General features: G+C 37.2%; 1 protein-coding gene across 1 annotated transcript; it reads right to left on the bottom strand.

The window, feature by feature from the left end:
* Positions 1 to 1,066: 1,066 nt before the first annotated feature.
* Positions 1,067 to 12,466, bottom strand: MRPL15 (mitochondrial ribosomal protein L15). The gene is made up of 5 exons (XM_081265793.1): positions 12,299 to 12,466; positions 11,278 to 11,432; positions 10,349 to 10,514; positions 7,355 to 7,478; positions 1,067 to 1,690 (listed from the first exon to the last, which is right to left on the bottom strand). Exons 1-5 carry the CDS (start codon positions 12,404 to 12,406, stop codon positions 1,353 to 1,355), a joined length of 891 nt encoding a protein of 296 aa, XP_081121919.1. The 5' UTR covers positions 12,407 to 12,466; the 3' UTR covers positions 1,067 to 1,352.
* Between the last annotated feature and the right edge of the window lie 1,956 nt (positions 12,467 to 14,422).

Below are 14,422 nucleotides of genomic sequence, written 5' to 3'. Positions count from 1 at the left end.
AAAGATGTTGTGTCCGCCAAAAACTAAAAAATAAATATTCTCTCTCTTTAAAAAAAAAGAAAGAAAATAACCAGCCAAGAATCATTTTATTTCTATTGTGGAAGAATTATGAATTACTTAAGATCAATTTTTAATTGCTCAAGGGTAAATTAAGCTTTTATAAGATTTAGATACAATATATCTTTGAAAAGCTAATTTAGCTTACTAACTCTTAAATTAAACTGAGTTTAAGTCCTGCACTATGGCATGAGCCTGTACTCCCATCAGCTCAGGAGGCCAAGGCAGGACTTCTTGAGCCCAGGAGTTCAAAAGCTTATTCAATATAGCAAGACTCCACCTCAAAAACAAACAAAAACAACAAAAGAAAAATGAGTTTAATTTTCCCATTACCATTTTTATTGTGTACATAATCACTGAACAAGTTTTCCAAAGTTTTTTGAAATAACTAAAGGACAAAGGTCTTCAATGTCTGACATAAGTAGAATTATGTCTGTTAGAATATTTCTTTAAGACAGAATACTAATGGTTAATCATTATTGTCTAATCTCATCAGTGCTAGGAATTCTTGTTTCTCTAATCTCCCATATTGCCAGAAAATATATTACTTAGGAGTCATTCACTAGGCTTGCCATGGTGGTGCATGCCAGTAATCCCAGAAGCTTTGGAGGCTGAGACAAAAGGATTACAAATTCTGAGGCCAGCCTCAGCAATTTAGCAAGGTCCTAAGCAACTTAACAAAACCCTGTCTCAAACTAAAAAATAGAAAGGGGCTGGGATGTGGCTCAGTGGTTAAGTGCCCTGAGTTCAATCCTAGGTACAAAAAAAAAAAAAAAAAAAAAAGTCAATCACCAGCCTAAGCTCACCTTCCTGATCACCTTCCTGATCTTGACACTGAGTAGCAGAGCTCTCTGAGGCTACTGATTAAAAGGAGCTCATTTTATCAGCTCATTAGCACCTGCTTCAATCTTAGTTGAGCAGGCCTACTAATCAACCTCTTTCCACTTGTGTTTAATTCTGACATGAAACAATAACAAGGCAGAAAAGAAAAGATCATAAAAAGATGGACTAGAAATATTTTTAAATATTTATAATTGTCCTTCAATCAACCAGCAGAGTCTGAATCTTTGACACACAATCTACACAGTCAATTTCTATGTGCAGTCCTTATTTTCTGCAGTGTTATTTTAATTTTAGATGAAAATGAAAAAGAGATATGACTACCCTAACAACTAACAGCTGAGGAATTATACATTCATGAAATGCAAATGACTATATACAATGATTGGAGAAATCCATATGCTTCAGTCCCTTTTCTGGTACTCTGCTGCAACTCTGCTTTGCTGGAAGGGAATTCATGAGCTATAATACTTGAGGAGATTCTCATCTGTAGGTTTTAGAATTTTCTTATCTGCCATATTCACCACCCATCCTGGAGCAAGACCAAAGAAGATCTGCCTTGGATCCTTTCGTGTACTGAGCATTTTAAAGAGTTCATCTTTAGTGATATCGGGTAGAACATAGCCATACTTCTTGGCAAGTTCCAGTCTTGCTTCAGGAAATTTGGCAGGATCCGCCAGGTAACCACGGTTCTTTGCATCAGTATAATACGGCACCAGTGCTTCAGGGGGCAGCATTCGTTTTGGAATGGGTTGTCCACGCAGAAAGAATGGAACAGGTTTGCACAGAATATCTAAAAATGTTTTAAATTAAAAAAGAAATACAAATTATTGGCTCTATACTGTTACAAATTTTCTTATAATTACTAATTTTCAATTACTGAGATGAAAACCTAATTCCAAGAACTTTTTTATTAAGTAGGCTTATACTGAGTAAGCAAATGCAAATAATTCATTTTAAATAGTTTATATCTTGAAAGCCAAAGTCACTTCTGGTTAACAAATGATTAAGGAATGTCTAAACACAGGTAACATTTATTTAAGCCCTATGTTTAAAAACACAAAAATAAATTTTTATGACATTGTCTACATGTATTAGACCAGATAGAGTTCTGCTAACCACACCATTAATAGGAAATCCTAAAACAGAAAACCAAGGTGTCCAAACTACAAGTCAAACAGCTTTGAAGGCATTTAATATCTTCATATGGGGATCTTACTAGTTTAAAAAATTAGAAATATTCATTAAGATTTCTGGAAAACCAATGTTATTAAAATTAATTCTTTTAACTACAGAATAGGCAAAGAAATCTCTTGTGAAACCAACCAACAGAGGATTGCTACACAATCTCTGACTCTGAGGGGTAAGAAAAGGCAATACATAGACATGAAATATCACTGATGCCACAGCCTTTTGATAGTTTACAAAACAATTACACAAATACACAATTAGTTGTAAAAAAACAATAATGTCCTACTCATCACACTTCAGTAATGCAACCTTAACCTTAGCAGGAAACAAAACAAATCACATAAATCAAAACAAGCTCAATAAAGAACTTACCAAGATAGTACACATCACAGGGCAGTGACAAAGTTTCCCTGATTTAATCCGTTCATACATACAAAGTTCTTATTATACAATAAGGTATCTGTGGATCCTCACCCACCACACAATAAGTTCCAGAAGGGATTTCTGACTCGTGAATTGTCATCTCTCCATCATATGGAATAGTGTCCAGCAAATACTAGACATTGACTAAATATTAGCTGAATGTAAGAATCTGATAGGTGCCTTGTACATCGCATTATCTAGCAGTATCCCAGCATAGGGCAAGTGAGAAATGGCCATTAGGAGGAGGTCTCTAGACAGGCCACTCAGAAGAACTAGAAGATGACTCTCAAGGGTCAAGACCAAGAATGATAAAAGCAGAGGCACCAAAGGCTAATTTATGCTCTGGACAAAAAATTCTACATACTGCACTTATACCAGAGGATAATTAAATATCTGATATTCTCACCAAGAAATTACCTGTAGCAACTGAACAGGCCTTCACAGAAGAAATATAAATGGTCAAGAAATATATGAAAAAAATCTTCAACATCTCTAGCAACTTAAAACTATACAACAAATTAAATTTAAAACTATACTACAAATTAAAACTACATTTTAATTTAAAAGATTCCATCTCACTCTAGTCAGAATGGCAATTATCAAGAATATGAGTAACATTCTGGCAAGGATGTGGGGAAAAAGGTGCACTCATCCATTGCTGGTGAGACTGCAAATTGGTGCTATCACTCTGGAAAGCAGTATGGAGATTCCTCAGAAAACTTGGTGGAATGGACCCACCATTTGACCCAGTTATTCCACTTTTCGGTACATACCCAAAAGACTTAAAATCAGCACACTACAGTAACACAGCCACATCAATGTTTATAGCAGCTCAACTCACAATAGTTAAACTATGGAAGCAACCTAGATGCCCTTCAACAGATGAATGGATAAATTATACATACACAATGGAATACTACTGAGCCATAAAAAAAGAATGACTTTATGACTTTTGCCAGTAAATGGATGATTCTGGAGATTATCATGCTAAGTGAAATAAGCCAATCCCAAAAAGCCAAAGGCCAAATATTCTCTTTGCTATGCAGATGCTAACGCACAACAAGGGGTGGGGATAAAGAATAGAAGTGCAGTGGATTAGACAATGGGGAATGAAGGGAAGGTAGAGGGGATAGGAATAGGGAAGACAGTAGAATAAATTGGACATACACCACCAGTGAAACCACACATTATGTACAAGCACAAGAATGGGATCCTAATTATAAGTTATACTGTTATATATACACACAAAATATATTCTACTGTCATGTACACCAAAAAAGAAGACATAAAAGAAAACAGAGTGTGGCAGGTTTTTAGTTTTGTTTTGTTTTGTTTTTTTTTTTTTTTGGTGGTGCTGGGAATTGAACCCAGGGTTTGGTGTATGCAAGGCAAGCACTCTACCAACTGAGCTATATCCCCAGCCCCAATTGTGGCAACTCTTAAAAAATAAAAATAAATTACCTTTGGAATATATTTAAGAAAGAAGTTCACAAAATACTTTATATAAGCTATCCTCACTTTTAAAACTTTTTTTTTTTTTTTTCTGGTAAGGAGTGAATAAAGACACAGTATATGGGAATAACCTTGTTTCTCTGAGGAGAAAAAAGTTTGCATCAGTCCACAGTCACCAAATAAACTGTATGCACCCATACCCCAAATTTACTTTAGGCCTAAAACATGACTGGATAAAGCCATTAAAAGTTCTAATAAGGGGCTAGGGTTGTAGCTTAGTGGTAGAGCACTTGCCTTGCATGCATGAGGCACTGGGTTCGATCCTCAGCACCACATAAAAATAAATAAAGGTATGTGTCCATCTACAACTAAAAAAATTAAAAAAAAAAAAAAAAAAGTTCCAGTAAGTGGGCTAAGTAGAGTGGAAGGCACTGGGTTCGATCCTCAGCCCCACAAAATAAAATAAAGGTATGTATCCATTTACAACAAAGAAAATATTTTTTTAAAAAAGTTCCAATAAATTAGGAAAACGTGCTGATGGCTGCCTAATCATACAAAAATGCAAAATAAATCAGGCATTATTCATCATGATCAAAGTCTTCTCATTAAAAGAACAGGCATCAGCCAGGTGTAGTGATCCACTCAAGTAATCCCAGAGGTAGCAAACATTCAAAAAATGAAGAATTTATTCTAAACTTTAAAAAATTTGGCTCAACATGATGGTGCATGCCATAATCCCAATAGTTCAGGAGGATGAAGTAAGAAGATTGCAAATTCAAAGCCAAAGCAAGCAACTTAGTGAGGCTCTAAGCAACTTAGTGAGGCCCCATCTCAAAATCAAATATAAAAAGGGCTGGGGATGTGACTCAGTGGTAAAGCTCCCCTACATTCAATCCGAGTACAAAAAAATAAATAAATGTTTGACTAAATCAACTCTGTTCGATCACTAAGAGAAAGAACTCTTCTTACTTTTAAAATATCCCTTTTAAAAAGGGAAGAAAAATGCGTATTTATTTTCCATAACTGAAAAAGTACAATTAAGTCAGTTATTCAGAAAAAATTACTACTGTTAAACCTGTGATTTCATTGCTTAGTTAATGAAAGGCTCCCAAGACAACTGCAGAGTAGCCTGGAAAGGCCAAGCCCAAGAGTCTCAAGGATGACAATGACTCCCTAGACTCCAGCAAATGGCATCAGATGGCATCTGTCTGGTGAGCAAACACCACTGTCATACTCTGTGGTGACAATGACTGAAAAATATTATGACATCGAAAAACCTTCCAAAAATATTTGTGATTAATGTAAAGAAAAATATTCATTTTCATATTCAAGGAAGCTCACTTTAAAAAATGAGTGATGAGGGACTGAAATGGGAGCAAATTATTTTACATGCTTGAGTATTCTACATGAGTATGTCAAAATAACCTCACTATTATAAATAAATATAATACACTAATAAAAACATTTTTAAAAAATGAGTGACAGACCAAGCTAAGAGGCTCATCTACAATAAGAAGAAAATGAGAATTATGATTTATATTTTTATAAACTTTCAATTATGAGGAAAATGAAATGGTAACTAATTATTTTAAATTCTCCATACAAAGAATATGAATATTTCCTTTTCTACTTTATACATCAATTTTAAAAGAATTTTCTTATAATTGAGCCATTTGGTCATGAAATGTTTAACTCCCATTTTAATGTAAAACCATTAAAGAATACTTTGTAAAAGCATTTAGTCATCAAACTGTGTTTGGTTTTCAGCGCTTCAATTTAAATTGAACTGAATGAAAATCTCATTCAAGGAAGAGAGGGAAATAAAATTATACCTGGGTGTGGTGGCACACACCTGTAATCCCAGGAATTTGGGAGCCTAAGGCAGGAGGATCACAAGTTCAAGGCCAATCTAGGCAACTGGGTGAGACCCAGTCTCAAAAGAAAATATAAAAAGGGCTAGGGATGGAGCTGGGGATGTGGCTCAAGCGGTAGCGCGCTCGCCTGGCATGCGTGCGGCCCGAGTTCGATCCTCAGCACCACATACAAACAGAGATGTTGTGCCCGCCAAAAACTAAAAAAAAATAAATAAATATTAAAAAATTCTCTCTCTCTTTAGGGGCTTGGGATGTGACTCAAGCGGTAGCGCGCTCGCCTGGCATGCGTGCGGCCCGATCCTCAGCACCACATACCAACAAAGATGTTGTGTCCGCCGAGAACTAAAAAAGAAATATTAAAATTCTCTCTCTCTCTCTCTCTCTATAAAAAAATAAAAAATAAAAAAGGGCTAGGGATGTGCCTCAGTGGTACAGTATCCTTGGGTTCAATCCTCAGTACCAAGAAAAAAAAAAAGAAAAAAACATCTGCTGGTTTGTAACGGCTACGGAGAACAAACACAACTTGGGAAAAGGATATAACTATATGCGTGCACGTGTGTGTGCACGTGTACATGCATGTTCCTGCGGGTATGGGTACATATATGCATGCATATGCTTTTGGGTAGGCCTACATACACATGTGTGCATGTATGTACTTGTGCATGTGCACGTGCTCTTTTATTTAGTACAGTCAAGAATGATCTCCCTAGTACATGAAGAAATGATCTCTCCTACATGGCCCAGAGCCATGAAGATTCTAGGTGGAGGGAGTAATATCTGGGAAGCACCCAGAAGTACCTAGGAGGAGGGAACAGCTAAAGAAGAAGCCTGAAAGTGAAGGGGCGTGGCATGAGAAGGCAGGCCAGGGCAGGTGGCCAGTGATGGAACTAAGCAAATAGAGGGAATAGTGGGAGTGAGGCAGAAGGTGGTCCAGATCACACCCAGCCTCAAAGGAGCAGCAGGGATGCCACTGGAGCCTTTGTGGTAGCTCATGTTTTAAATGAAATCCTGTGCCAGGTTCCACGACAGGCAGGACAGACACAGAGAGGTCAGGTAGGAAGTATCCTAGTCATGCAGGCAACAGGATGGTGGTTTGGACCACATGGGCCACATGTAGCTGGATTATGAACACAGTATGAAGAACAAACTCATAGGGTTTATTTGGATGTAAAGAAAGAGTTCAGAGGACTCCAAATGTGGAATAGGAAACCAGAAAGATGGAACTGTCACGTACACAGGGGAAAATGCAAAAATAGCATGAGGTAAAAGAGAAAAGAGACATTCTTCACATGTTAGGTTTGAGATCCTTCCTGAATTTTCAAGGAAAGACTCCAGTCATAGGCCTGGGTTCAGAGGACAGACTGAGAAGCTGTATCGTCTTTGGTCTGTCAGCTGCATGCTTTATATGATAATCCACGTGCTAGATATGGATCAAATTAACAACAGTTGCCATTCACTCAGTTATTAATAAAGAAGAAAAGAAGAAAAGAAAAAAATGACTACAAGAACAAGCTTACCCAGACTTCTTGGATCATAGAAGGCTGTAGTAACTACACCACCATTTTTTTCAATCGCAGCGATAGCTAGTTCTGAAGCCAACTGTACTTCGATATTGATTTTTGCCCTAAAGGTGTCAGCACCCTGCCATAGTCAAAACAAAGTCTGTTAATAAATAGCTTGAATAAAAATAATTAAGGCACGTTTCCTTTTTATTTATTTTGTATTTGTGTATATACTGAGGAGGGAACCCAGAGGACTCTACCATGGAGACATACCCCCCAGCCCTTTTTAATTTATTTTTTTATTTTTGTTTAGTTATAAGTGTACCTTTATTTTATTTATTTATTTATTTATATGCGATGCTGAGAACTGAACCCAGTGCCTCACACATGCTAGGCAAGCACTCTACTACTGAGCTATGACTCCAGCCCTTCAATTTATTTTTGAGGCAGGATCTTGTTAAGTTGCTAAAGGCTGGCCTCAAACTTGAAATCCTCTTGCCTCAGCCTCCTGAGTTGCTGGGATTACAGGTGATCACTACATGCCCAGCTCAAGCTTTCTTTTAAATCGTACTCTCCTCTGTAAAGTACCTGTAATTTAGTAATAATTTCTATTTAAATATATATCAAATTTTTTTTTTTACATTTTATTTAGGCCACCCTGTTTTACCAATTTTAAACCCCTGTAAGTAGAAATGGATATGTTTTCAGTTTATGTATTTAGTAGATATTAACTGCAAGTATTTCATTAATAGTAGATAAATAGTAGATGAATTAATCTTCATAGCAACTATATGGCAGGGTATTGCTATACCAACTTCACAGATAGGGATACTGAAGCACAGAGAGTTTGAGTAAATGGCCCATGATCAGAAAGCTAGGATTCTAATCCAAGAACCTAGTCACAGCATTTGAGGTAGTTTTTGTTGTTTTTGTTTTTCTTTTTGTGAAGCTGGGGATGGAACCAAGGGCATTGTACTTGCTAGCCAAGCACTCAACCACTGACCTACATTCCCAGCAGATTCTGTTCTTAACTACAACATTTTGCTGCATTATAAAAACTAATCTTCCTTAGCCCTAAATAATCAAGAGGCCAAGAAGAAGTGAAAGTTTCCACAAGGGAGTTGGAACAGTGAGAAGAACAAAATATCTGGCAACACCTGAATTTTAGAGGGGGTCAGCCCTCATTTTAGGAAAAGGTAAAAAACAAAAATTCATTTGTACTCACTAGACTTTGTTATAATCTCTAAACTGAAAACAAAAAATGTATTTTTATTTACTTCCAAATAAAAGATGGCACCATTGCCACTCTTTTGTAGGAAAAGAAATTTTTTGCTATTTTGATGTGGTTAAAACAAACTGGCCTCCAATTTGGTTCCTTTGAGTAAAAAATCTTCATGTATTTCAAAAACATTCCATCAAATCTAAAATGTAATTCTCATATTTTTACCTTTAGTATTGGTATGAATTTTTATAATCAATGGCCCCTTGGATTCATAAAACAGGGCCCTGACATATAATTTGTGATTTTTAATTACTGCTCCATAGATTGTTTAATCATCTCCCTATTCTTGGACACTGATGTCAGTTCCAGCATTCTCAGGATAATAAATAGCATTTTTAGGAAGAGCTTTATATCTTGTTTCTTTTATTACCCACTATGTACTTGTATATGTAAAATCCAGAAAATGTAAAGAATTTACAAAGCTATAAAAAATGTATGATTACATTTACTCAACCACAGCCCTAGGGTAAAGTTTTCAGGAAAATTTTTGCTAGTTTAATAGACATAGACCTGAAGTTATTGGGATGTGCAATTTAAGACCTGATGAGCTCATGGATTTTCCCATGTTAAGATATATGTCTGTTTCCTTATACACCCAGAGTAAAATACTGAGGCTTAATCATGTATTTGGTATGCTCTTTTCAAATTATCTTATCTGAAAAGTTTAATCAGGAGACTGCTTTTTCAAACATATATAAAAGATTTTTCCATAAACATATGCTTCCCCCTAGTGGACACTAAGTTATCTACTCACCTACACAGAAGAAATAGTAGTTAATTAACCTATAAAAATTTATGTTTATGAATTCCTGGCCAATTCCTATAAACAAAACTTATTTAGTGCAATTAGAATGGGATTTGATTCATTCCATACCTCTCACCTATAAATATTCACTGAGTGACTATCATAAATGATTATTGAAAATAACAGCAATCAAATTATCTGCCCCCAGGGGAGCTTATATTCTAGTAAGAAAGACAATGACATAAATGCCTAAATAATAAATACCAGATGTTAATATATATTCAAAGAAAATGCTTTGGGCAGGGTAAGGGAGAAAGTGTGACTGCAAGAGTAAGGCAAGTACTCTATAAAAAGCTGTCAAAAAACGCCATCCTGATATGTTTACTTTTAAGCAGGGAACCAAAGGTAGTAAGGGAACAAGCTGTAGGATACACAGAAGATGTACAATCCAGGTCCAAAAATATCAAATAGAAAATTCCCGAAAAAAAAAAAAACAATTCATCCTAAGTTTTAAACTGTGCACTGAGTAGAGTGCTAACATCTAATACCATCCCATCCCATTCTAGTATATACTACCAACTCATTAGTCTCTTACAGTACCACAGTGCTTACATTCAAGTACATATTTTACTTACTAATGACTCCAAAGCATAAGTCTAGTGATGATCGAATTTTGTACAAGCCAAAGAGAAGCCATAAAGTACTTCTTCTAAGTGAAAAGGTGAAAGTTCTGGGCTTAACAAGAAAAAAATTGTATGCTGAGATTGCTGCTAACAGCTACAGTGAATTATTAATGTTAATCTCTCCTGTCTCTAATTGATAAATTAATCTTCATCACAGATATGTATATAAAGGCAAAAACATAGTTTCAGGCCTCCACCTTAAAGATATCACCAATGGAGCTAGTGGGAAGGGAGCCCTATTGTATGGGGAATTAAAAAATTCCTTCTATTTAACAAAAAGAGGTCTAATTCAGACTTACCTCCTCAACCAGCTGGACACCATAGTCCCTTTTAAGAGGCTGGATAGTCACACCTCTCCCATTGACAAGCTGGGTTAAGTCAATAGGTTGAGTAGGATCAACTCGACCCAAATCAATAAGATACTGCAGTCTCTTGAGACTCAAAGGCTGATACTGGCGTCTGAAGCTATGAAACAACAATGTAACAGTTGGAAAATACAAATTAATTTTTCCAAAATTTTTAGAAATCAATTCAAAGCTTTGTCCTCTGTTTTCTTCCATCAGTTTTGAAGGTCTAACAAAATAAAACCCTCCTGAGTATAACACAAGCATGTAGTGTTGCTGAATTTGCAGTAATGAAATAAAACTAGTACTTCCTTATTCCACTAAAAATAATTTGCCTCTCTAAAGCATTTACTTCACCTATGTACACAAATTAACAAATTTAACCCACTATCTGAATTACATAGTAATGGAGTATAAAGAAAAAATTGCAGTTATCATTTACTAGGTAACTATAGTGGGCTAGATATTATGTGTTTATGTATGTGTGTGTGTGTACAAATACCATACATATACATATATAATATTGAAAATGCCTGGTTTTTTTAATACATGAGAGCCAAATTTTCTACCTCTAGGTCTCTCCTAAAAGAAAAAAAAGAGTTTAGCATTTTCAGATGTGTGTGTATACGTGTGTGTGTGTGTAAATCACAATAGAGAAGCACAGACATTACTATCTTCATTTTGCAGTACAATGTTTGAGCTTTTTTCCACTACTAATCGAGGCCTAAGTCTCATTACAAAAGTGATTTGTAGGACTAACAGCAAAAGGGTTTTTTTTTCTAACAATAGCTCCAAAATGAATTTAATGTTTCTACTAAATTACTGTTTAGGTGATTTTCAGTGTAGATTAGGGGTTTGTACTTTGAGAAACTGCACAATCTTACCTATGTCCTTCATTAAATCCATATTTTGGGATTCGGATATAAAATGGAGTCTGGCCTCCCTCGAAGCCCAGCCGTGGTCGGGTTCCTCTCTGCCTTTCTCCTTTATGGCCTCTCCCACATTTTCTACCTCTTCTCCGACCTCTTGGTCGCCTCGCCTATAAAGAAAACAGTTGAGTTTTAAGATCTTCAGATACATTTCTAAAAACTGTATTTCGCTTCTTTGCTCTGTGTTTGGTTAGGTCATTCACTCACCCAACCAACCAGTGTTAGCTGACACTATGTTCCAACCACTGTTCTAGCTACTCAAACATACATATAGTCTATTGGCATCTGTGCCTCTGAGGATGTAATTAATTTTTGTAACCAAAATACAAGTTGTGGAGAGCTGCAAGGGTGGGATGGGACTAGGGTTCTGTAATAGCCCAAAACTGGAGGGGGGCGGGAAATCCCTAGAATTAAACATCCACAATAAAGCTTAAATTATAATCAAGAAAATGTTTTCATCTTAAACGTAACTGTACGTATGTAACTGTTGCCAATATACACTATTTTATTTAAATACTTAATTTATTTTAAAAAATATTTTTCCTTAATTTACTTGCTGTCACTTCGCGTAAGCAATAAATTGAGTGTTACAATATCCGAAAGTCGACCACAGCTTTTTTAGCTGTATTCGGTGAGCTGCAGAAGAGATAAATGACAAACCAATTCACGTCTTTCCGATGCCGAAAAAAATACACTTTCTAGGAGAGCACTTCATTTTAAATCCAAATTTGAATTACGATCATCTCGTAGTGCTTGGTTTGCTCCTCTAATATGCTTTTAAATAAAGATCTCTTTATGAATGCAGAGCAGGCGGAAAGACTTTCCTTGATGCAGTGAAGGGGTACCAGGGGTCCGGCAAGCCTACGTCCACCCCGACACCCCCAGGAAAGGCACTTCTCGGGCTTGATGTGCAGAGAAAGGCCGCTGCCATTGCCCGGGCCCCCAGCGCTCTCCCGCACCACCACCAGTCCTTTACCGGTTTCCTGGAGCCGGGATTGGGCTTTAAATTGGCCAGGCTCACACGCGGCAGGGCCCGGAGCAGGTCTAGGGACCTGGCCCCACCGGCCTGCGCTGGACCAGCCATGACCGCAGGTCCGGGAGCTTCCAAGGGCGCCCTGAGCCGCCTCCAAGGCCACGTGGTCTCGGCACAGTGCTCTACGGCCGCGGCCCCGCCCCTGTCGTGCTGCTGTCGCGCGTCGGGAGCCCTGGATTCCGGCCGTGGCTGTGGAATTTGCAATCTTGTGTCGAAAGCTAGCAACAAAGTTTTATTTTGGTACTTTGAGGCTGTGATCCTATGTTGCAAGATTCTGCTTAGTTCTCGAGTCCCCGTTTCGATTGAAAAAGATTCTCTTCCGCCAAAAAAGGGCACGCACTTAAAACGGTGCGTTAGAGGGTCCTTTTTTTTCCGGTCAGTATTTGGCTTTGCATATTTTGTGTTAAGAGACAATGTCACGAAGCAATGTATTCGCTAAGCTTAATGTGGAACCCAGAATAAAATAATGTGAGCGGGATACACTGCGAGATACAAAAAATAATACCTGGAGTGGAGTTTTTAAAATGCCTGACTTTAATATTAGTGTCTGAATTAAGATTCCAACTGAATTCTCATCTGTGTGTATCCAGTGAATCACTGAATACTAACTTGATTTACTATTAATGATAGGAACCACACCGAGCGCCTAGTAAGTGCCAGACAATGCGTAAAGTTGGTCTTATTCAATTTATCTAACTAAACAACCACTCTCGAGGTAGATGTTAACCTCGTTTTGCAGACAGAAGGTAAGGCGTGTCATCGAGCCAGGTCACACAACAGCAGAGCCAGAATTCAAACTTACACTGCCTCCTTCTAGTACTTTTTGTATTTTGTATTTTTGTAATGTAAGAAGGGAATATTTATTTTCGTCACAAAACACATTATTTTAACTCCAAGAATAAGTGAGTTTAAACACACTGTCTGAGTGAGTTTAATGTAAAAAAATAATATGTTGCTTCCCTTCTCTTTCCTTTAATATTCTTTTGCTATTTCACTGTTTTGCAAGGGAGTCGTTCCTGTTGGCTCTTACTAGCAATCACAAATACTAAAGGTGAGAAACTTTTTGGAGGACATCTGTTTATGTTTAACTAAAACGCTTTGAAGTTACCTTAAATCCAGTGTAATCTAGATCCATAAAGAAGCATTTGCATTCATTCTTTTATTTAAGCAGTATGTATGAGCAGTATACTGAATTTATTGCATGGATGAAATCAAGCAGGATTTTGTTCGCAGAAATCCAGGAGAGAATTTCCAAAATAAGTATTTTTGAAAGTTTTGGGGTTTTTGTTTGTTTGTTTGTTTGTTTGTTTTTTGGTGTTTTTTTTTTTTTGTTTTTTTTTTTTGTTGTTGTTGTTGTTGTTTTTAAGGAATACTCTTGTGTAGCCGCAGCCAGCACAGGCTTCATAAATGAAGGTTCAGCTACATAAGAAATCCCAAGGGAGTTTTGAATTAAAGAGACAGGCTCTACTTACCTTTAAACCAGCTCCAGGATAGCTTCTCCTAGCTCTAGCCTCCAGCTACCTATTGAGTAGCCAGGTTTACTGAAGAGGCTAGCCAGAGAGACGCCAGGGAGTGGACTTTTATTGGGGAACAAAAAATTCTGGGGAAAATCCCATCCAATGAAGATTAAGGGGGGCAGTGTCCCAAGGTCAGGTGGGACAATTGGGTCTTTGGGGTACTGGCCAGACACGCCTCCACACAGACAAGCCCTGGGACCTGAGAAGGGTGGGGAAAGCTCTGGACACAAGGATGTGTCTAAGCGCCTCTGCCCAGCCAGGGAGGTAACTCAAATCACGTGGGAGGATGGCCTCCCACACTCTTGTAGATAAATTAGCAAAAATAGAAGAAATAAGATATAAGTGTTCTGCACAATTACATGAAAGTAAGGTGCAGAAGTATCAAAGAAATGGAATGTAGGGGAAAAAATAGAAGCTACTTCTTGTCTGTAATGGTTTTTGTTTGTTTTTGGTTTTGTTTGTACTGGGGTTGAACCCAGAGTCTTATGTTTGGTAGGCAAGCACTCTTCCACTCAGCTACATCTCCACCCCTTTTTTGTTTTATTTTGAA

Source organism: Spermophilus citellus (genome assembly GCF_964194105.1).
Source record: "Spermophilus citellus genome assembly, chromosome: 14".
Classification (NCBI taxonomy): Eukaryota; Metazoa; Chordata; class Mammalia; order Rodentia; family Sciuridae; genus Spermophilus; species Spermophilus citellus.
Note: the sequence above shows the minus strand (reverse complement) of the source record. Positions and strands in the feature narration are given on the sequence as shown.